General features: G+C 40.9%; 1 protein-coding gene across 2 annotated transcripts in view; it reads left to right on the top strand.

Annotated features, from left to right (window-relative positions):
• The window catches only part of PDXDC1 (pyridoxal dependent decarboxylase domain containing 1), a 57,553-nt gene that overhangs the window by 25,747 nt on the left and 14,975 nt on the right, over nucleotides 1-16,831 (top strand). For both annotated transcript variants that reach the window (XM_068565734.1, XM_068565735.1), the window contains 7 exons: nucleotides 1,542-1,610; nucleotides 2,438-2,516; nucleotides 7,209-7,293; nucleotides 8,182-8,230; nucleotides 8,383-8,484; nucleotides 9,363-9,488; nucleotides 13,612-13,662. In XM_068565734.1, the coding sequence (XP_068421835.1) occupies nucleotides 1,542-1,610; nucleotides 2,438-2,516; nucleotides 7,209-7,293; nucleotides 8,182-8,230; nucleotides 8,383-8,484; nucleotides 9,363-9,488; nucleotides 13,612-13,662 (561 nt within the window). The remainder of the gene's footprint in view (nucleotides 1-1,541; nucleotides 1,611-2,437; nucleotides 2,517-7,208; nucleotides 7,294-8,181; nucleotides 8,231-8,382; nucleotides 8,485-9,362; nucleotides 9,489-13,611; nucleotides 13,663-16,831) is intronic.

The raw sequence follows: 16,831 nt of genomic DNA, 5'->3' as shown, positions 1-16,831 counted from the left end.
ATAATGCTGTTATGGACATCTTTTTGCATGAAGCTTTTCTATACTTTGTGGTTTTTTTTTAAAATTAATTAATTTATTTATGGCTGTGTTGGGTCTTCGTTTCTGTGCTAGGGCTTTCTCTAGTTGTGGCAAGCGGGGGCCACTCTTCATCGCGGTGCGCGGGCCTCTCACTATCGCGACCTCTCTTGTTGCAAAGCACAGGCTCCAGACGCGCAGGCTCAGTAATTGTGGCTCATGGGTCCAGTTGCTCCACGGCATGTGGGATCTTCCCAGACCAGGGCTCGAACCCGTGTCCCCTGCATTAGCAGGCAGATTCTTAACCACTGCGCCACCAGGGAAGCCCGAAGCTTTTCTATACTTTGGGTTGTATTCCTCAGATGGATTTTCAGAGCCAGTCTAGAATTATTAGATCAAAGAGCATTACCATTTTTTAAAGTTCATGGTAGCCTGATTACGGGGCTACCTTCAGTCAAGAACTTGTTAAGCCTCTTGGCCAAGAATGTTTTAAAGCAAAACCCATAGGATTGGAGGGGTTGTCTTTTGTAAGATGGAGGAGTCCAGGGAGATACATAGGGGAAACTCAGGGCTTAAGTTGATTCTGAGCTGTGGTCATTGGTGGCAAGAAATTATGTCCTCTTCTTGAGGGTGTACAAAATAAGGAGTTTTACAATATCTCTGTAGAAACATGAAACAAATTACTTATTGAGTATCTACTATAGGCCAGGCTCTTATGGACCCAAAGCTGTCTTGGAACAGCAGTCCAGTCTGCAAAAGATGTGTGAGAGTGTTCTGTTAAGTGGGAAAGGTAGATGGCAGAATAGTCATGTTCATGTTTTAAAAAGTGTGTACATGCTTATATGCATATGTTTTTTATACCTAGAAAAATATATTTATATAAATGTATATATTTTTGCCTAGCAATTATCTGCAAGGTTCTATACTAACCTGTTAACAGTAGCAGATTGGTGGTTTATGGGGGGGTATTTTCACTTTTAATTTCTGTAATTTTTTATTGTGTGTTTTACTTGGCTTTCACTTTCATAATTTAAAAGAAAAATTCTTTAAGGGGAAAAAGTGTGAATAAAGTGCTCATTAAATTTTTGGTCTTTAAATGCTTCCAAGTCTTAGTTATACAGAGCAATATGCTGCAAATGTTAAAAAAATTCCTAAAACATAAACTCCTTAAGGATTTGGAAGCTAAAAAGGAGGAATATAAAATTTATTTGACAATTACTGTCTCCATAATGCTGACTTCATTTCTCTCAAGATATGTACATCTGCTAGTCCATATCTATTGCTTTTTAGGAATGGGTGGACCCTTAAATAAGATATTGTACTTTGAATGCCTTTAGCCGGTGTTATTTACCACTAATCCTTGGAGGAAGGATTCTAAATTATCCCCCCAAATGCTCATATTAAGAGTTCCTAAGGAGAGAGAATGTTTAAAAAGAATAATTGTGACTTAGAGCCACAATCTTTTGGGGACATAAGGGAATGGTGACAAAGATCTTTCTTGTTAAATTGCATGTTTCTTCTTGCAGCTTGGCTTGCCCTTCCCCTGCTTGTGTCGTGTGCCCTGTAACACTATGTTTGGATCCCAGCATCAGATGGTGAGTTCTTTAGGTTTATAAAATAATGAAGAATTGTGTTTTGAAACCGTACCTTCCTTTAAACTGCAGTTCTGTTTGCTGGCCTCCAGATAATTATTAGCTTATTCATGGATTGCTTAGATCTTCCCATTGCATAATACATGCCGCCAGGTTTGAATGTCCAGGAAGGCTGGCTGGCATAAAGGTGAGGAGTACCTGGCTCTTAAGGAATCTTGTAATCACTGTATCACCTGTTTTACGTAGAAACATGGAGTCCAGTTAAGCCTCAGAAATTCCTTCTAAAGCTCATTCTTTCAAATGGTTATCACTGTTGCCTGGATTTATGAATGGGCAGATTTTGATTATTGTAATCCTTGGCATTGGATTCTGCTTATTTTTAGACATGCAAGTGATATGCCTTTCCATACTGAAGTCAGAAGCAAAAGGGATAGGTTTTAGGGTTCTGCATTTCTTTTTCAAGGTAGTTAGATTTTCTGGTTCAGATACATCAATGAGTAATATCGAAGATACATGTTTGGTTGTTTTTTGGGAGGGGGGGTTGAGAGAACATTTTTTTTTTATTGTAGATGTTTAAAACTAGAGAAATGTTGGTTCTGTATATGCAGTTTCTAACTTTAATCTCATTTAACTGATTTTTCTAGTTAGTCTTCAAGGAAAACGATTTTATTTTCACAACTATGATCGGAGAAAAAAGGAAAATTGTCAAGAAAAGAATTGCTTTGATAAATTTTGAGAGTCATCTGCTTCTTTTAGAAGTTATAATTTTTCAGTGTATACGCTTTTATGCTGGTTGTCTCATGTTTTTGTGGTTTGTCTTTCAATCCCAGGACGTTGCCTTCCTGGAGAAACTGATTAAAGATGACATAGAACGAGGAAAACTGCCCCTGTTGCTTGTTGCAAATGCTGGTAGGTATCATGAACCTGAATCTTCCATTTTGGACATACAAGAAAGAGGCTAGGTAGTTAGCCTAAAAGAGATCAAGTCTTACGAATGTTTGTGTGCCACATGTTTAAGGAAGTCAGTATCAGCACTGTGGTGAGAATTACAATACTAAAGTTTTAGCTCATTAAATTCCCTTAATGTTGGTTTGTTTTGGGAGTTCTTGTTTGTGTGTATATACTTTTTCATTTAGGTTGTGCTTCTCTATTCCTTCATGTGCTTCCTTTCTAAATTGAATTTTTTTTTTTTTTGGCTGTGTTGGGTCTTCGTTGCTGCACTTGGGTTTTTCTCTAGTTGCAGCGAACAGGGGCTATTCTTCGTTGCATGCATGGGCTTCCCATTGCGGTGGCTTCTCTTGTTGCAGAGCATGGGCTCTAGGCTCACGGGCTTCAGTAGTTGTAGCACGTGGGTTCAGTAGTTGTGGCTCACGGGCTCTAGAGCGCAGGCTCGGTAGTTGTGGCACACGGGCTTAGTTGCTCCGCGGCATATGGGATCTTCCTGGCCCAGGGCTCGAACCCGTGTTCCCTGCATTGGCAGGTGGATTCTTAACCACTGCGCCACCAGGGAAGCCCTAAATTAAATTTTTAAATGTCACATTTAAATGTCCACCTTTGAGACAGCAGGTCAACTACCACTTTCTGCTGTGCTTACCAGATTGTATTCAGCATTGTACTTGAAGCTCTGGACAGTGGAGTAAGGCAAGAAAAATAATTAAATGACATACAGATTGGAAAGGAAGAATAAACTGTCTTTATTTGCAGATGGCATGATTGTATAGGTAGAAAGTCCTAAGGAAACCACAAAGAACAGCCATTGGAACTAATAAGCAGATCTATCAAGGTTGCAATGAACAACTGAAATTGAAATTTAAATGCCATTCATAATAGCATCAAGAAAAAAACCTTTATGGATAAATTTAACAAAATAATGCAAGATATGTACACTGAAAACTACAGAATGTTGCTGAGAGAAATTCAAGAAGACCCAAATAAATGGAACAATATGCCATGTGCATGGGTTGAAAGACGCAATACTATTAAGTCAAATCTCCCCAAATTAATCTATAGATTCAACTCAGTCCTTATCAAAATCTCAGCAGACTTCCAATTTCTTTTTTTTTTTTTTAAATTTATTTATTTAATTTATTTATTTTTGGCTGCATTGGGTCTTCATTGCTGCACGCGGGCTTTCTCTAGTTGCAGTGAGCGGGGGCTACTCTTTGTTGTGGTGCACGGGCTTCCCATTGCGGTGGCTTCTCTTGTTGCGGAGCACGGGCTCTAGGCACGCGGGTTCAGTAGTTGTGGCACATGGGCTTAGTTGCTCCACGGCATGTGGGATCTTCCCGGACCAGGGCTCGAACCCGTGTCCCCTGCATTGGCAGGCGGATTCTTAACCACTGTGCCACCAGGGAAGCCCTCCAATTTCTTATAGAAATTGATGAGCTGATTCTAAAATTTATATGGACATAAAAGGATCTAAGAAGAGCCAAAATAATTGTGAAAAAGAACAACACTGGAAAACTTATCCTATCTGACTTTTAGACTTACTGTACAGCTACAAATAAGAGAGTGTGAGATTAACTGAAGAGAACAGACTCACTCATAGAAATATGGTCACTTGGTTTTTTTTACAAAGATGCCAAGATAATTTAAGAGAAAAAGGATAGTCTTTTCCACCAGTGGTCTTGAATCAATTGGATATCTATATGGAAAAAAGTTGAATCTCAACCCTTACCTCATTCTGTATGCAGATGTTAATTATAAATAGTTCATAGGTCTAAACATAAGTGCCAAAGCAATAAAGCTTCTAGGAGAAAATATAGAAGATCTTTATGACCTTGGCTTAGGACAGAGATTTCTTAGGACACAAAAGGCAGAACCATAAATTGGACTTTATCAAAAATTAAAAGCTTTTGGGCTTCCCTGGTGGCACAGTGGTTGAGAGTCTGCCTGCCAGTGTGGGAGACACGGGTTTGAGCCCTGGTCCGGGAAGATCCCACATGCTGCGGAGCAACTAAGCCCATGTGCCACAACTACTGAGCCCACGTGCCGCAACTACTGAGCCCACGTGCCACAACTACTGAAGCCCATGCGCCTAGAGCCCGTGCTCCAAAACAAGAGAAGCCACTGCAGTGAGAAGCCCATGCGCTGCAACAAAGAGTAGCTCCACTTGCCACAACTAGAGAAAGCCCGTGTGCAGCAATGAAGACCCAATGCAGCCAAAATAAATAAATTAAAAAAAAAAATTAAAAGCTTTTGCTGTCCAGGGAACTATATTCAGTATCTTGTAATAACCTGTAATGGAAAAGAATCTGAAAAAGAATAACTTTGCTGTATACCTGAAACTAACACAACATTGTAAATCAACTATACTTCAATTAAGAAAAGAAAAAGAAGCTTTTGCTATCCAAAAGACTCTCTTAAGAAAGTGGAAAGGCAAATAACAGACTGGGAGAAAATATTTGCAAAACATTTTTCTGACAAAAGACTATATCCAAAATATATAAGGAAGTTTTACAATTCAATATTACGGAGGTAAACAGTACAGTTTTTAAAGTGAACAAGAGATTTGAGTAGACACTTTGCCAAAGAAAATATATGAACGTATAAGCACTTGAAAAGATGCTTAGAGAAATGCAAAATAAAACCACAGTGAGCTACTACTATATATCTGTTAGAATGGAGAACATAAAAAAATACAATGCCAAACACTGGTGAGGATGCAGAGTAACTGGAACTATCCCTTCAGTTAGGGATGCAATATTCCTAACTGAAAACAACCCAGATGCCCTTCCCTTGATGAATGGATAAACAAATTGTAGTATAAACATATCATGGGATACTAAGCAATAAATGGAAATAACTACTGATCATGCATGTCAACACAGATGAATTTCAGAAGCATTCTAAGTGCCAAAATCCAAACATGAAAGAAGTTACATAGTGTATGATCCATTTATATGAGATTCTAGAAAGATAAAACTACAGTGACAGAAAACAGATCACAGTTGTCTGGGGCCAGTGAGGAGTAGAGAGAAGGGTGAAACTTCAGGGGGGATGAGGGAACTTCTGGGGTGATGGTGGTTGCACACTGTATTTGTCAAAATTCATTGAACCATAGCCTTAAATGAGTGGATTCTATTGTATGTAAATTATACTTCAATCAGTAAAGCTAATTATTTTAAAAAATAATAATAAACAGAAAAAACACATATCCACGTTGTTGCCAGCAGAAAAACTACCACTTCCCGCCTGACTTAGTATATTGTATGTTTAAAAAGAAACATAACCAGTCTACTATCAATCACTTAATAGATGGGAGAGGCTGCAGTTTACGTGTGATTGAGTGGTTTACCAGTGTGACTGCATTGCCGTCACCAGAGCGCACATCCCAGTGGTTAGCAAGCAGACGTTGCCAAAACATGAAGAGAATCTGAATGTGGTCCAGTCACTTAAACACGGCACAGTGCTTTATGTTTTGATGGCTCATGTGACACAACCCATGCGTTGGCCTTTGATCTTGTTTCGACTAAACTAAATGTGTCATTTTAGATTTTTTTTTTTAATTTGAGACACATTTGGGTGGGGGGAGGAGTGGAGTTGTCAGCCCTTTTCCTGGCATAACCACTGCAAAAGAAGCACTTGTATTAGTTGTGTTTGTTGAAGCCGTTGGTGAGCGTTTGGAATCTTGTTAGGTGGGTTCTGCTAACTGGAAATTTAGGACAGTTGGGAGAATGTGTGACTCTGCATTTTACTAAAGGCTCTGTGAGGAGGATCTGCCCAGCAAAGCCTGCAGTGTAAACAGATCACCGAGGGAATGGGTTAAAGTGTGTAATATGTTTAAACTGACTTCAGAATGCTTTCTACATTAAAACAAAGTACCTCTCGGGAATTCCCTGGTGGTCTAGTGGTTAGGGTTCGGCGCTTTCACTGCCGTGGCCCGGCTTCAATTCCTGGTTAGGGAACTGAGATCCCACAAGCCGTGCAGTGCAGCAAAAATCAAAAAACAAAAAACAAAACAAACACAAAGGACCTCTCAAATTGGGTTAAAACAAACAAAACAAATTCATCTATGTATTTTTTATAGAGAGCACACCTAAATAAAAATAACCCAGAAAGTGACAAAAAGTAAGTGTGGAAAAGGGATATCTTGGGCAAATGCTAACGAAACAAAAGTACTGTAGCAAGGTTGCTGTGAGATAAAATAGACTTCATATTAATAATAATTCATGGCATCTACTCAGAGATATGACAGGTATGAATGCTTATGAATATAACTTTGAAATATGTAAAGGAAAAGTTGATAGAATACAAGTATAAACTGACAAAACCACAATCTTGGTGGGAGACTTAAATATATTTCTCATGAAACAACAGATCAAGTAAATAGAAAATAAGTATGTAGAGGATTTAAATAACACAGTTAACAAGTTTGATTTTATAGATACATATAGTGAACAATACACACTCTTCAAAACTTGAATAACCAGCTTGCAAAAGTTGATTTTAAGCCAGTCCACCAAGAAAATCTCAATAAAACAGAGATACAATGTTACTTCTCTCATAGGGAGATAATGTATATAGAAGCTTTTATCATGCTGCAAAGACTCAAAAAATATTTGTTTCTTTTAGTCTCCTTTCTTGTGTGTTTTATCCTAGGAACTGCAGCAGTAGGGCACACAGATAAGATTGGGCGTTTGAAAGAGCTCTGTGAGCAGTATGGCATATGGCTCCACGTGAAAGGGTGAGTGGAGGGGAGTTTGGCTGCATGGTGGGCTGGCAGAGTGCCCAGGAGGCGCTCACTTTGTCGTCACATATATCACTAAGGGCTCTTTGGCTTGCACATTACAAAATTACCCAAATTGGCGTAAGCAAGAAGAGGTTTTATTGGCTCCCATAGCTAAGAAGACCAGTGTTAGGATTGGCCTTAGGCACCACGTCAGCCAGGTCACTTGGCTGAAGTTCCTCCATGGTGGTGGCTCCGTCTGTAGATAGCCTTTCCTGTTCTGGTGCAGAGTAGCTGCAGCAACTCCAGCCGCCTTTCCAGGTGTGTGCAGAGGGTCAGAAGTCCCAGCAGGAGTCTCATGCTGAGCCAATTGCTGTGGCCAGGGAAGTGTAACACTCTTAATAGTTTAGGTGATTTGTGAAGCTGTGGTCTCATAGAGGAGATTGGGGTGGCTTCCCAGAAGGCCGTTGGAGTGCTGCTACGAGAAGAGAGGGGAGAGGATGCAGGGCAGCCCAGGTAGTCCATTTCCAGGACATCATACACATACATGGTGCGTTGCTTTTTAATATTGTCCCTCTGGGAAAGAATGATGACTGGGAAATAATACTGGTATCTACCAAAGATATAAAATAATATAAAATAAGACACCCATTACACTATATAAGTAGAAGTCACCCCCTGAAATACGTTTTGATTAAAATGCATTTTCCAGGTTTTCCTGAAAGTTGTATATGTACCGCACTTTATGTTGCTGTTATAAAAGCTACCAACACAGCTGAAAGACATGTAAATGTCAGCGTGGAACAGCACAGCCCTTTTCTAAAAAATTTTTTAAATTTAAAGTATGTACTTAGTGAATAAGCAGCAGTAAATAATTAGTTCTTAGGTCTGTGTTTTTTCTTCCAGTGTGAATCTGGCAACATTGGCTCTAGGTTATGTCTCCTCATCAGTGCTGGTATGTTGTTGATTTACTGAATACTGTGTTTTTAAGAAGGAATTTAACATCACTTAATCCCTGATGGCTTTTCACAGTTTTTATGAATGGAGAAAGATGTTGGGTTTAGTGTATCCTGATAGTCTAACAAGAAGTTGTTCTCTCTGTGGTAGGCTGCAACCAAATGTGACAGCATGACGTTGACTCCAGGCCCATGGCTGGGTTTGCCAGCAGTTCCTGCTGTGACGCTGTATAAGCACGACGATCCTGCCTTGGTAAGCTTACTCTCAGTGGGAGGGAGTGGGGAGTGGCTAATAATCATTGGGTCTGGGGGCAAAATACAGAAAAAGGAAAAAGTGAACATTTTCCTTAATGTTACCTCTGTGACTTTTTTTTTTTTGAAAAAAATGTTTTTAACATAAATGAAACTATACCATACATATTTTTCTATTTAGTCTCCCCATACTACCCCATGTGTTTGAAAAACTTTTTATCACTGTGTAATATTCCATCACTTGAGTACCACAGTTATTTAATCATTCTCCATTTGTGAACTTATAGGCTGTTTTCAAATTTTTGTTACTAAAATAACGAGCATCATTCTGTGTTTCAAATTATTCCTTAGACTGGGTTCCCAGAAGTGGAATTAATAATGAGTAAGAGTATTTTAAGGTTCTTGATCCACATTGTCTAAAAGGTTGTAACATGATATAGCTTTTAAAAGCATAGTGGTGGTTCTTGTTAGTGGATCAGTTAGTGATAGGCACATGCAAAATAAGCTTTCATTGATTCTTCTTAAACAGTTAATACCTTGCTCAGGTGATAATGGCTAGGTGTTTGAGGATACTCAGAACAGCCTTGGGAGGGGCTGCCTCTTGAATGGCTAAGAGCTCCAGCTCTGGGATGAACCCATTTGGATTCTCATCCTGGCTTTGCCACATCTTAGCCATGAACCCTTAGACAAAGCAAGGTCTCTGAGCTAAGTTGCCTAGAATACTTACCTCATGGAGTTGTTTGATGATCAAATGAATAATGCAAGCCAAGTGCCTGCATAGCATCTGACACAAACTAAGTGCATAGTAAATGGTAACTAGTTAATTCTGCTATGTGATTTCATTGGCTTTGATTAATAAACCCATATTGGCTTTTTTAGACTTTAGTTGCCGGTCTTACATCAAATAAGCCAACAGACAAGCTCCGTGCCCTGCCACTGTGGTTGTCTTTACAATACTTGGGACTTGATGGGATTGTGGAGAGGATTAAGCATGCCTGTCAGCTGGTGAGTAGAAACCTGAAGTTCCAATGAGTCACAGATACTCCATGGCAAAAACAGAGACAGAAAAATGCTTCATTGATTTACCCTCCCCCCAATACCTTGTTTTGTCTGGATTTCCCATCTCATAAGCAAGCAGACTAATTTCCCTGCATATATAGGTTTCTTGTTCAAAGTTATGGGAGAGACTGCTGGGGCTGTCCCAGCTTTTGTGTCCAAATGAAATCAGATTAAAATGAATGCCGGTGACAGCATGGGGGAGAAAAGAAGTCACAAGGTGACAGCGAAGGAGTGGAGAAGAATGCAGAAGCCGGGATAAATGTTCCACTTGACTGACCGACTCTTGAGGGTAAAGGATTGTGATGGTTGGGGGGAGTAAGGATGGCATGGATATTTTTAACACACGCTGGCTTGGGCTCCCAAATTGCAAGGCTCTAGGGACAATTTTAATTCTCTGTTTGAGGTGTTCTAATTGTGAAAAATATATAATTATGTTGTAGTTTAGAAAGCAAAAAAAATGCCATATTTACACAGTTTGAGAGCTGAGTTCTACCTAAGTCTAAAGCATGATGTCACCTTTCTGTACCTCCAATTTCTCACCTGTAGAATAGGGGTGATGATGTAATGGAAGATTGTTATGAGGACTTAGTTCGTACATGTAAAGCTCTTATAGCAGCACCTAGTCATATAGTAAGGTATGCAGATAGTTTTAAAAATAAATCTTTGTTTTAAATATATTCTTGGAATTGACACTTCCTCGTGTCATTTTTATACTTAAGAAAAATTAGTATTTTCATATTACTGTAGCAGGAGTCCTTTGGTTTATAATATTAGGCTAGTTCATTTTAACATTAGTTTCTAATGAAATAGAAACATTCTAAATGAAGTAGTTTCATTTTTACATTAAGTAATATTAAGATTTATGTTCATTATGTTTACAGAAGCACCACATTTTTAAAAACATTTTCTCACTGGGCTGTTGGCTCACATCTTGAGGTTTGGTCCTTTGGAAGGAGAAGCCTTCATCACCATGGTAACTAAGTCAGTTTGGGGAAGGTTTGGGCACCCCAGGGACAGTTTTTCAAATCCCTCTGGTTTATGGGGCGCAGGAAAATAATGATGACAATCAGCCACCAAACCCTTGAGGTCACTGCAGCTCTGGCATCTTCCTGCCAGCAAACGCTGTGGCGGATCTCAAAACCTCCTGAGCACTTGACTCTGCTGCTGACTCACCGCTGCTAAATGCACATGTGAAAACCGCATGGAGGCTTAGCAGGTGTGGTCGCCTGTGTCCAGTCCTGCCTTGTAGTCCGCACCAGGTCACATGTTCCCTGAGAGCAAAAATCAGTGTCCTCCTTCTTTTCTTCCTCCTTCTCATCTTCATCTTCGTGAGAAGCAGTTCCTGAGCATTTACTCAGTGCCAGGTGCTGTGCAGCACCGTGGATGCAGGCTCTCATTTGGTCCCTACAGCTTCCCCAGAATGTAAAGTCCACTGATAACATATTAAGAATTAGTTTTCATGAGGGGTTTTCCTGTGTCCAACACTCAAACATCTGTTGAATTAATGACCCCCAGGCCATGCAGTATATATTATTTTGTCCCCACATTAGTGATGAGAGAGCTGGGATTGAGATATTAACGATGATGACAGTCGTCATCACTTATGTAATGCATGCCACGTTCTAGACACCTAACATGTATCAACTTGTGGAGGATAGATACTGTCACCCCACTATGTAGTTGAGGGAACGGAAGCACAGAGAGGCTGAAAAACTTGTCCAAGGTCATAGCTAGTAAGTGGCAGATAAGTAATTTACCCACAGTCCCACAGGTGGTAAGGGGCAGAGCCAGGCTTTGAACCCAGATGTGGTTATTCCAGACCCTGTGCTTCTGACCAGCTCTTAACGGTGCTGTGCACTCTCATTTACCTTTGCTCTTCCTCCCAATATCGGTACTGTGCCTCGCACACATTTGCACTCGGTAGTTTGGTTTTGTTTTTTTTCTGTTTTTGTTTTTGTTTTTTAATATTTTCTTGGCCACGCCATGTGGTATGTGGAATCTTAGTTCCCCGACCAGGGATTGAACCCACACCCCTTGCATTGGAAGCACAGAGTCTTAACCACTGGACCGCCAGGGAAGTCCCTGGTATTTTGTTTTTTGTTTTTTGTTTTTGAGATATAATTGATATATAACATTATATTCGTTTCAGGAGCACATCATAATGATCTGATATTTGTATGCATTGTGAAACGATCACCACAATACATCTAGTTAACATCCATCACCACACATAGTTACAAAAAATTTTCTTTTCTTGTGATAAAGACCTTTAAGATTTATTCTCTTAGCAACTTTCAAACATGCAATACAGTATTAAGGTTACTACAGTATTGGGAATTCCCTGGTAGTCCAGTGGTTAGGACTTCATGCTTCTACTGCTGGGGCCCGGTTTCAGTCCCTGGTCGGGGAACTAAGATCCTGCAAGCAGCAAGTTGTGGCCAAAAAAAAAAAAGTTACTACAGTATTATTGACTATATTCCCCATGACTCATTTTTTTTTTTTTAATTTTTTTAATGATATTCTTGTCTGCTTACATTCTTTTTATTTATGTATGTATGTATGTATGGCTGTGTTGGGTCTTCGTTTCTGTGCGAGGGCTTTCTCCAGTTGTGGCAAGCGGGGGCCACTCTTCATCGCGGTGCATGGGCCTCTCACTATCGCGGCCTCTCGTTGCCGAGCACAGGCTCCAGACGTGCAGGCTCAGTAATTGTGGCTCACGGGCCGAGTTGCTCCGCGGCATGTGGGATCTTCCCAGACCAGGGCTCGAACCCGCGTCCCCTGCATTGGCAGGCAGATTCTCAACCACTGCGCCACCAGGGAAGCCCATGACTCATTTTTAATAACTGCAGTTTGTACCTTTTGATCCCTTTCACCCACCCACCCCCAGCCCCCGCCTCTAGCAACCACCAGTCTTCTCTGTAGCTATGAGCTTTGTTTTGTTTTGTTTTAGATTTCACATGTAAGTGAGATCATATGGTGTTTGTCTTTGTCTGAATTATTTCACTTAGCATAATGCCCTTAAGGTCTACCCATGTTGTTGCAAATGACAAGATTTCATTCTTTTTTATGGCTGATTATTTTCTATTGTGTGTGTGTTTGTCTGTGTGTGTGTCTGTGTGTGTGTGTGTGTGTGTGTATCCCATCTCCTTTATCCATTCATCCTTTGATGGACACTTAAGTTGTTTCCGTATGTATCTTGGTGATCATAAATAATGCTGCAGTGAACATATCTTGTCGAATTAGCGTTTTCATGTTCTTCAGTTCAGATAACCCACGTGGACTTGCTGGATCATATGGTGGTTCTATTTTTAATTTTTTGCGGAAGCTCCATATGTTTTCCACAGTGGCTGCACCAATTTACATTCCCACCACCAGTTCACAAGCATTCCTTTTTCTCCACATTCTTGTGAACACTTGTCATTTCTTGTCTTTTGATGACAGCCATTCTAACAGGTGTGAGGTGATATCTCATTGTGCTTTTGATGTGCATTTCCCTGATGATTAGCGAAGTTGAGCATCTTTACCTGTGCCTGTTGTCGATCTGTATGTCTGGAAAAATGTCTGTTCAGATGTTCTGCCCATTTTTAATTGGATTGTTTGGTTTTTTGCTGTTGAATTGTATGAGTTGTTTGTATATTTTGGATATTAACCCCTTATCAAATAAATGATTTGCAAATATTTTCTCCCATTCCATAGGTTCCCTTTTCATTTTGTTGATTATTTCCTTTGCTGTGCAGAAGCTTTTTAGTCTGACATAGTCTGCTTGTTTAATTTTGCTTTTGTTGCCTTGCACTCAGTAGTGATTGAATGACCTATATTGCTAATAAGACAAATTCACATATGTCTCATTAGAAAAAGCTTTTCTGGAACCACTAAATGTAACTTGTAACTGAAATATTGGGGAATATTTGCAGATGTTTAAATGCAAAAATTGGCAGCCGAAATTAGAAATCATCAAGTTGCAGATGGCTTTATCTGCCTGAGATCCTTGTTTGCAGACCTGCAAAGACCCTCATAAAAACCGCTTCTTAATATGAAATTACATAAGCTGTTTTTTTGTCATTTGCAGAGTCAGCGATTGCAAGAAAGTTTGAAGAAAGTGAACCACATCAAAATCTTGGTATAGTACATAATTTGATCTGTTTTTTGAAGTAAATAACTCTTAACTTCAGTGACTTAGAATGATTTTCTCCAGATTTGATGCATGTCCATGGAATTGTGGCAGCTCCAGTAAAACCACATTCTTTGGGAGAGAGTCATGCGTGTACTGATGACCTAATTCTGCAGTTAGCAGAAGCCTAGAAATTTGCCCCTTATACTGTTTGAACCCATACAGTGCTTTTCATATAATCCATTTGCAGTTTTTATTCTGTTAAAATTTAGCATTGCACAAAGATGTAATAAGCAGCATTGATTTCACCTGCCCAAGGATTTTTAGAACATCCATCTTCCTGAAATGAAAAATCATTTTGTCTGTGAGTGCTTTGGGCTACTCTTTCTGAAACCCTTTGACCCCAGAGTTGGCATCTGCATGAAGGGGAATAAGGCAGAGAAAAGGGGGTGGCCCTGCTCCTCTTGCCCTGGTGTCTTCCTGAAAGATGCCACCATCTGTCAGAGATTGTGCCCTAAGGCTGGTAACTAGACAAGTAGATGAGGATGTAGGGGGTCTGATAACCAAGTATCAGTTCAGGTTTGAATGTTTTCATGTTTTGCTTCATTGTATTTTAGGATTTCAGAAAAAATGTAGATCAGATTCTAATTTAAACAGGGTCACTGGTGTTTCTTTGACAATTCTGCAGGATACAGTTAAGTTTAAAACGAATGTTTGAGTTTATATGGGGTTCAGGTGAGTGCAGTTTATTTCCACTTTAGTACACAGTTCGGTTTAAGTGCGTGAATGGGGGCTGCTCACATTGCCTTCTGAGTAGGAGCTTGGAGCTACTCAGCTGACCTGAGGTGACTCAAGTCCTAGCTTGGAAGAGGACAGTGGCCCCTCCGGAGAAGCAGAGGGATGAATGTAAGTCAGGAGACTTGGGTTCCAATTTCAGCAGTACCACTGGGGCCCTGTGACACTGACTCATTCTGTTAACCTCCTAAGCCTGTGAGCTCAGCTGTCGGTGAAGGTATGTTGGTTGGACGCCCTTGACTGCAAACAGAGAGACCTAAATTATGGACTAGAATGAGTGCGCTGGTGGGGTGAAGGCAGTGCTGGGCCTGTGTACATCCTGTCCCACCCTTGCTGAGCCCTCTGGGGCTCCTCTTCATGTCCTCTCCTTCCTCATTCTCCTCCAAGCAGGGAGGAGCAGATGGTGCTAACTGATCTCCAGCTGGTTCGGAGCGCCTCTGTAAGGCCACATGTGGCCCGGGCATAACCCTGCGCCCTCCCTCCTCGCAGTGGCTGCTCTGCTCCGTAGGGGGTACAGTAACTGGCAGACACCATGAGGCATCGTGGCCTGTCGGTAATCCATCATCATCATCATCATCATCATCATCACAGCTGCTGTTTGTGAAATGCTTGCTGTGTAGCATACGTGGTACTAAGTCCCTTTCATGCCTATTTCATTTAACCCTCACAAGTCTCCTTTGTACATGCTGTTCCCTGTACCTGAAAACACTGTTCCCCCTAATTCTTCTCATTACTGATTTCTTATCCATCAGATCTCAGTTCAAATATCACCTCTTCAGAGAGGCCTTCCCTGAGCCCCGACCCTACCTAGAATAACATCCACCACCTTCCATCACTCTCTGGGCTCTGGGTTTTTTCCTTCATTGAACTTATTACTACCTGGAATCGTGGTCTGTATTTGTTTGTTGTCTGTTTTTCCCCTGTAGAAGCCTTGTAAAGGCAAGGACTTTTGTCTGTTTTTTCATGGTTTTATGTCCTGTGCCAAGTATGATACTTGGCGTACAGTAGGCATGCGAGTGTGAATAAATACATAGAATCTGTGAGTTGGACGCAGTGGTTATTCCCTTTTTACTAGTGAGGAAGGTAAGGCACAGATAGGTTGAGTGCGTGCCCAGGCTGCCCAGCGAGGCAGTGGTAGAGCTGGATGCACACTCAAAGCCTGCGACCTTAGTCAGTGCACCATCCCTCTGCGGTCAGTTACAGGAGAGTGAACTCCTCCTGCCTCAGGCTCGTTCTGAGGGGTATATCACATAATGCGTGGGAAAGCAAAATGAAGACTGTCAGGCACCATAAAATAGAAGTAATTATTAAGTGTCTTTTGCTCCTCACCACAGTATTTGTCTAGTGCTTTCATAGGTACTGACTCCGGAATCCTCACAATAAGTCTCTGGGGTAGAGTGGCGTTATCTCCATTTCTGTGGCTCAGATGAGTCGTGTGTCCAGAGTCCCAGAACTAGTATGTGGCAAAGCCAGGACTTGACCCCAGGTTATCACAGAAGAGCTTCTCTGCTGCTCAGCCACTCCCTTCTCCAGGCGTCCATGGCCTTCTTCCTTCCCATCTGGACGGCCCTTCAGGAGCCTCTCCCATCCCAGAAGCACAAGCCCACTGCCCGAGCTCACCACCTCCAGCACCAAGGCCTTTTCCAGGGCCCGGGGTGGTGCTTGTGCCCCACTTTATCGGTGCCCAATTTAGTCTCCTCTGCAACTGCATTCTGATAAGGCTGTTGTTTCACAGGACTCTTATCCAGCACATGGAGTAGATTCTAAAGTCAGCATGTGAGGGGAAACTCTAATATTGTCACCCTTACGCCTGAAAATTCCAAAATGCCTCTGGGGGGCAGTTAACACGGTTTCGTGTTTACGTCTCTGCTGGCTTTTAAGATTTTCTTGGTCCTTAGTGTACTGCCACTTTCACCATGATATATCTAAGTAAGGATTTTTTTTTTTAATCTTGCTTGGGACTTGTGCTAATTGAACCTGAGGATTCTTTTTCTTAATCCTGTAAAATTCGTTTTTTCAGCTATGACCTCTTTCTCTAGTCGTACCTTCTGGAACCCCAGTGGGCTGCATATTGAACCTTGTCATCCCACCTTCCATCAGTCTCTTGGATACCTCCATCTCTTTGCTGCCTTCTAGTGTAGCCCTTCAGATCCGTCTTGGAGTTCAGTAATTTGCTCCAGAGCTGCATCTTAATCTGCTGTTTAACCTATTCACTGCGTTTGTACTTTCAGTGACCTCTTTTTCATTTCAGGATATTCTCATTAGTTCTTTTTCAAGTTATTCTCTGTTTTATAAGCATCTTCTTAAAAAAAAAAAAAAAAAGATTTCTGGTCCTTCGTTTCTGTTTAAACACAGTGATCGACGTCTGTTCCGATGGTTGTTT

This window comes from Eschrichtius robustus, chromosome 16 (assembly GCF_028021215.1).
Source record: "Eschrichtius robustus isolate mEscRob2 chromosome 16, mEscRob2.pri, whole genome shotgun sequence".
Lineage (NCBI taxonomy): Eukaryota > Metazoa > Chordata > Mammalia > Artiodactyla > Eschrichtiidae > Eschrichtius > Eschrichtius robustus.
The sequence above is the reverse complement of the archived record's forward strand: the minus strand, read 5'-3'. Positions and strand labels throughout refer to the sequence as shown.